Raw genomic sequence first — 7,381 nt, 5'->3', positions numbered from 1 at the left:
TTTTTAAAAAGTTTTTATTTGTTTGAGATAGAGAGCACCAGTGGGGGAGCAGAGGGAAAAGCAGGCTCCCTGCTAAGCAGTCTTGATCCCAGGACCCCAGGATCATGACATGAGCCTAAGGCAGACACTTAACTGAGCTACCTAGGTGCCGCTTTTTTTTGTTTGTTTGTTTTTAAAGATTTTATTTATTTGAGAGAGAGAGGCAGACTCCCTACCGAACAGGGATTCTGTTGCAGGGCTTGATCCTAGGACCCCAAGATCATGACCTGAGCTGAAGGCAGATGCTTAACTGACTGAGCAACCTAGGTGCCCCTTTTCTTTTCTTTTGTGTTCTCTTTTCTAAGGTTTTATTTATTTATTTGACAGAGAGAGACACAGCAAGAGGGGAAACACAAGTAGACTGAGTGGGAGAGGGAGAAGTAGGCTTCCTGCTGAGCAGGGAGCTGGATTTGGGGCTCGATCTCAGTACCCTGGAATTATGACCTGAGCCAAAGGCAGATGCTTATCAACTGAGCCACCCAGGCACCCCTAGGTGCCTGTTCTATTTGGTTTTAACATCATACGATTTTTGGAGACTATACTCACCATATTTATTTGCAATGTGTTTTTAGGTCATGCGCATTGTGGATAATGTCCGTCCCGATCGACAGACAGTTATGTTTTCAGCTACTTTTCCCAGAGCTATGGAGGCTTTGGCTCGCCGAATCTTGAGTAAACCCATTGAAGTGCAAGTTGGAGGCAGGAGTGTGGTTTGCTCAGATGTGGAACAACAAGTGGTGAGTACAATCTTTAGGAAATCCTCAGTTTCCTGAATGTTTAGGCAGTATGTGATCCTTTGGGGATCACTGTGATGAAGGCAGGTAATTACCTAATCTTAAATAGGATACAGCTCAGCCATTAATATTTTATCTGATAAACTTGAATAAGCAGTTCCTTGGAATAGCATGTTTAAAGATTTTATTATTTATTTATTTATTTGACAGACAGAGACCACAAGTAGGCAGAGAGAGAGGGAGGGAGGAAGCAGGCTCCACACCAAGCAGAGAGCCCGACATGGTGCCTGATCCCAGAATCCTGACACCATGACCCGAGCCGAAGGCAGAGGCCCAACCCACCAAGCCACCCAGGAACCCCGCAACAACATGTTTAAAATGCTCTTTTTAGTTCCTCCCTTTAGAAGAGATGGGACTGGTGGATGGAAATATCATATACCTATTTTATTCTTTAGTTAATAGGATGTGAAGTCAAGAGGCAGAGGGAACTAGATGATGGTTTACTCACATTGGCAAGTCCCTTCTCTCAAAGTTAGCCTTTTTTTTTGTTCTGTTTTACTGGTTAATTGGTTAAAATCAACATTTTACTTCCCATTCCTAAAGATATAGCAAGATGTTGTCATTTAGCCATTTGTCACAAATAAAATAAATATTTTTGCTTAAGAGATATATCTGCATTTTTACTCCCATTAACTTGGTACAACTTGATATTTTCAGATTGTGATTGAAGAAGAAAAGAAATTCTTGAAGTTACTTGAGCTTCTTGGCCATTATCAAGAATCAGGATCTGTCATTATATTTGTGGATAAGCAGGAACATGCTGATGGTCTTCTGAAAGATTTAATGAGAGCATCTTATCCTTGCATGTCTCTTCATGGAGGTAATGTTTAGTGAAGTATCTGTTGAGTAGTTAATTTGGCCAAGCACTGCTGTGTTCTGAATGATAATATTTACCATGTACTGTAATTTAGAGCCAGATTTCATACCATCTATCTCAGTTTTATTCACAACTCTATGGGGAAGTTCAGTATTATTGTTGTTCCATCTTAGAGATATAAAGGAAAGAAGACATTGGTTTGACCAAACCATATAGCCATTAATCAGATAAAGAGAAATTGAACTTAACATTTCTGTTTCATATTAAATCCTTTCCATTGTGCCATGCTACATAGAATTTTCATGATTTACATTAGACCTTTAATTGAAAAAACATTTCTGTTTTTTGTTTTTTTTAAGATTTTATTTATTTATTTGACAGACAGAGATCACAAGGAGGCAGAGAAGCAGACAGAGAGAGGGGGGAAGCAGTTTCCCTGCCGAGCAGAGAGCCTGATGCGGGGCTCGATCCCAGGAGCCTGGGGTCATGACCTGAGCCGAAGGCAGAGGCTTAACCCACTGAGACACCCAGGCGCCCCAGCATTTTGGTTTTGATGTAACATTTCCATTGTTAAATGTATGTGGGACTTATCTGGTGGTCAGTGGCTTTGTAATCAACCAGCCCAAAATTTAGTGGCAAATGTCATTTGTTTATAAATCTGCACTGCGGGTGTAGCTCAGCATATATTATCTAGTTTCTGTTTCATGTTGTATCTACTGGGGTGGCTTAATTGGGACTGGGGGTCCATTTCCAAATTGCCTTAACTTAGGTGGCTGGCGTGTTGGCCCTGGCTCTTGACTGAGCTCCATAAGGCAATTGGCCAGGGGTGCTGGTCAGTTGTCTGCAAAGGGTGCTTCCCTTTGCAGACCTCTCCGTGGGACTACCTGGCTGGAAGGCAAGGACCAAAAGCTGATTAGGCCAGTTAAGGATGGTACTGGGAATTGGCAGAACTTTCATTTTCACAATATTCTGTAGGTCAGAATAGTCCCAGGACTGGCTGAGATTCAAGGGGATAGAGGCATAGACTCCCAGTTCTTGATACGAGGGTCATTCCCTATGCAGAATAGTATATACAATAGGCCATACTTCTGCTATCATCTTTGAAAAATACAGTCTACCATACCATATGTCATTGTGGATGTAATTAAAGGAGCTTTGAGTTACTTTGACGGTATATATTTGGTTAACTTTTAATGTTTGAAAATACCTCATATTTTCCCCTTTTTGGGTTACTGGGATAAAATATACATTATGCAAAATTTACTGTTTTAACTATTTTTAAGTACATAAATCAGTGGCATAATTTTCTGTGAGGCTTATTGATGTTTTATCATGTATCAGAATTTCTTTTTTCTTTCTTTTTTTTTTTTTTTTAAGATTTTATTCATTTATTTGACAGAGAGAGAGAGAGCACAAGTAGGCAGAGAGGCAGGCAGAAGGAGAGGGAGAAGCAGACTCTCCGCTGAGCAGGGAGCCCAGTGTGAGGCTTGATCCCAAGGCCCTGGGATCAGGATCTGAGCCAAAGGCAGATGCTTAACTGACTAAGGCACCAAGGTACCCCCAGAATTTCTTATTTTTTTAGTAAGTATTTTAATTCTAGTATAGTTAACACAGTCTGTATTACATTCAGTTGTATACTATAGTGATTTAGTAATTCTACACATCACTTAGTGCTTGTCGTAAATGTACTCTTAATTCCCATCACCTATTTCACCCTCCCCCCCTTTCCACATCTCTAGGGGTAACTCTCAGTCAGTCTGTGCTCTAGTTAAGAGTCTGTTTCTTGGGGCGCCTGGGTGGCTCAGCGGGTTAAAGCCTCTGCCTTCGGCTCAGGTCATGATCCCAGGGTCCCAGGATCGAGCCCCGCATCGGGCTCTCTGCTTCGAAGGGAGCCTGCTTCCTCCCCTCTCTCTGCCTGCCTCTCTGTCTACTTGTGATCTCTATCAAATAAATAAATAAAATCTTAAAAAAAAAAAAAAAGAATTTGTTTCTTGTATATATGCATACATATACCCTACATCTTTTTTTTTTTTTTTTTTAAGATTTTATTTATTTGACAGAGATCACAAGTTGGCAGAGAGAGGAAGGGAAGCAGGCTCCCTGCTGAGCAGAGAGCCCAATGCGTGGCTCGATCCCAGGACCTTGGGACCATGACCTGGGCCAAAGGCAGAGGCCTAACCACTGAGCCACTCAGGCACCTCACACCCTACATCTTTATCCATTCATCTATTGATGGATACTTGGGCTGCTTCCATATTTCTCTTTGATTATTTATTTATTTCTGAAATTATTTATTTATTTACTTGCATATTTGTTTGTTTGTTTGTTTGTTTGTTTTGACAGAGGGAGACACAGTGCAAGAGGGAACACAAGCAGGGGGAATGGGAGAAAGGGAACAGGCTTCCCACAGAGCAGGGAGCCCAACACAGGGCTCAATCCCAGGACCTGGGATCATGATCTGAGCCGAAGGCAGATGCTCGCTCAGTGACTGAATCACCCAGGTTCCCTTGCTTCTGTATTTTAAATAATAGTGCTATAAACCTAGGCATGCATATGTCCTTTTGAATGAGTGTTTTTGTATTCCTTGTGTAAATACCCAGTTGTGCTATTACTGGATTGTAGTGTAGTTCTATTTATAAGTTTTTGGGTAACCTCTATACAGTCTTCCCACAGTGGCTACACCAATTTGCATTCCCCCCAAGAGTGCTTGAGGATTCTTTTTTCTCCACATCCTTACCAGCACTTGTTGTTTCTTGTGTTGTTGATTTTAGCCCTTCTAACACGTGTGGAATGATAGCTCATTGTAGTTTTTATTTGCATTTCCCTGATGAGCAGTGTTGAGCATCTTTCCATTTGTCTCTTGACCATCTAGATGTCTTTTTTGAACAAATGTCTGTTCATGTCTTCTGCCGATTTTTTTAAAATTTCAATTCAATTAACATATAATATATTAGTTTCAGGGGAAGAGGTCAGTGATTCATCAGTCTTATATAATACCCAGTGCTCCTTACATCACATGCCCTTCTTAATGTCTGTCACCCAGTTACCCCATTTCCTCTCTCCCCTCCCCTCCAGTAATCCTCAGTTTGTTTCCTATGATTAAAAGTCTCTTATGGTTTGTCTCCCTCTCTGACTCAATCTTGTCTCCTTCTCTGACTTCATCTCCCCTCCCTCTCTGATCTCCCTTCTCCTATGCTTATCTGTTTTGTTTCTTAAATTCCACATATGAGTAAGAGCATATGGTATTTGTCTTTCTCTGACTTTATTTTGCTTAGCATAATACCCTCTAGTTCCGTCCACATGGTTGCAAATACGTTTCATTCTTTTTGATGATGCTTAACCGACTGAGTCACCCAGGTGCCCTTCTTTGTTTTATTATTATTTTTTTAAAGATTTTATTTTTAAGTAAGTAATCTCTTTGCCAGTGCGGGGCTTACATTTACAATCCCAAGATCAAGAGTTGCACACTCCATTGACTGAGCTAGCCAGGCTCAGTTGTGTTTTTATTTCACTTGCCTCAGGAGATGTATCTATGAGAATGTTGGTTTGGCTGGTGTCAGAGAGCCTGTGCTCTCTTCTAGGATTTTTATGGTTTCAGTTCTCACATTTAATTCTTTAACCCATTTTGAGTTTATTTTTAAGTATGGTGTTAGAAGAATTTCCTTTTTGTTAATGCTAAGTAATAGTCCATTGCATGCATATACCACATTTCCTTTTTTCATTCATCTATGGATGGACACTTGGGTTGTTCTGCCTTTTGGCTTCTGTGAATAATGCTACTTTGAACACTGGTGTACAAGTATCTGTTGGAGTTCCTGTTTTCATTTCTTTTGGGTGTATAGCTGCAAGTGCAATTGCTGGGTCATATGGTAAGTCTATTTTTAACTTTTTGAGAAACCACCATGCTATTTTTTATAGCCGTTGCTCCATTTTGTATTCTCACCAGCAGTGCTGTAGGGTTCCAGTTTATCCATAGCCTGTCCAGCACTCGTTGTTTTTCCTTTGTTTCTTTTAAAGATTTTATTTGGGGTGCCTGGTGGCTCAGTGGGTTAAGCGTCTGCCTTCGGCTTGGGTCATGATCTCAGGGTCCTGGGATCGAGCCCTATATCAGACTCTCTGCTTGGCAGGGACCCTGCTTCCCCCTCTCTCTCTGCCTGCCTCTGCCTACTTATGATGTGTCTGTCAAATGAATAAATAAAATCTTGAAAAAAAAAATTTTTTTTTCAAGATTTTATTTATTCATTTGACAGAGAGAGAGAGCTAGAGGGCACAAGAAGGGGGAGCAACAGAAGGAGAGGGAAGCAGGCTTCCCACCAAGTAGGGAGCCCATCGTGGGGCTCAGTCCCAGGACCAACATGGGGCTCAATCCCAGGATCATGACCTGGCAGATTAAAGGCAGATGCCCATCCATCTGAGCCACCCAAGCGTAGCTTGTTATTTTCTCTTGTTTTAGTAATAGCTCTGCTAGTGAATGTGAAGTAGTATGTCATTTTGGTTTTATCTCCATTTTTCTAATGACTGAGATTGAGCATCTTTATAGGTGCTTATTTGGCATTTGTACATCCTCTTTGGAGAAATATTCTAGGCTTTTGCCCATTTTTTAAAGATAACTTGTTTATTTGTTTATTATTGCTATTTTTTAAAGATTTTATTTGTTTATTTGACAGAGTTCACAAGTAGGCAGAGAAGCAGGCAGAGAGAAAGGAGGAAGCAGGCTCCCTGCTGAGCAGAGAGCCCAATGTGGGGCTTGATCCCAGGACCCTGGGATCATGACCTGAGCCGAAGGCAGAGGCTTTAACCCACTCAGCCACCCAGTTGCCCCGCTTTTGCCCATTTTTAATGAGTTTTTTTTTCTTCCTCAATTGCCGAGTTGTACGATTTCTTTATATATTCTAGATAGCAGTCCCTTATCAGATATACAATTTACATGTGTTTTCTCACATTCTGTGGATGTCTTTTCACCCTCTGGGTAGTCCTTTGATGCACAAAAGTCTAAATTATGAAGTCCTGTTTATATATATTTTTATTTCCTTTTTTTTTTTAAGATTTTATTTAGAATTCATAGTTGTTCTCTGCAGGAGGGTTGGCCCAATAAATAGTTTCTCCTTCATTGAGGGAAATGTATGTTTTTTTCTTTTTTTGTAAGATTTTATTTATTGATTTGAGAGAGAAGGAGAGTAATCATGAATGGGGGGAGGGGCAGAGGAATAAGCAGACTCATAGCCTCAATGCTGGACTTGATCTCAGAACACTGAGATCATGATTTGAGCCAAAGGAGATACTTAACCCACTGAGCCACCCAAGAACCCCAGAAATGTGTTTTTTCTGTAAGTAAGGACATTTTCCTCCATAATCCCTTGTCTGTACTTCTCTTGTCTCTTTTTGTCAGAATTGCATCACATCGTTATGCCTAAATCATTCATAAGCAAACAGAATGATTAATGGTTCTTAAGGTATTGTACTCCTGCGGGTCTCTCAGAATTTCAGAGGTTCATGAGACCACAAGTATTTGTGTAATAATCTCATTATGTGCTTTGCCTTTTCCACTTTCATTCCATTAGGAGTGAATAGAGTAGTTTTCTAAAGGCTTCATGGCATGTTATATTGCACCAGATCGGATGCAAAAGATACAACATGCAACTGTCTTCTACTAAGCCAGACATTAAAGAGATTTACAAAGTTGTGAAGCATCTTAATAAATTACTCTACTATATCAGAACGGTTATTTTCA

The 7,381-nt window shown here is 40.5% G+C and overlaps 1 protein-coding gene across 3 annotated transcripts in view; it reads left to right on the top strand.

Moving 5' to 3' along the window:
* Positions 1 to 7,381, top strand: part of DDX46 (DEAD-box helicase 46) — a 71,973-nt gene that overhangs the window by 40,659 nt on the left and 23,933 nt on the right. For all 3 annotated transcript variants that reach the window (XR_014310314.1, XR_014310315.1, XM_082725641.1), the window contains exons 14-15: positions 612 to 776; positions 1,491 to 1,653. Coding sequence is in view for 1 of the 3 variants with exons in the window: in XM_082725641.1 (XP_082581767.1) it covers positions 612 to 776; positions 1,491 to 1,653 (328 nt within the window). In the remaining 2 variants the exon portion in view is untranslated. The remainder of the gene's footprint in view (positions 1 to 611; positions 777 to 1,490; positions 1,654 to 7,381) is intronic.

Source organism: Mustela nivalis (assembly GCF_964662115.1).
Source record: "Mustela nivalis genome assembly, chromosome: 3".
NCBI lineage: Eukaryota > Metazoa > Chordata > Mammalia > Carnivora > Mustelidae > Mustela > Mustela nivalis.
The sequence above is the reverse complement of the archived record's forward strand: the minus strand, read 5'-3'. Positions and strand labels throughout refer to the sequence as shown.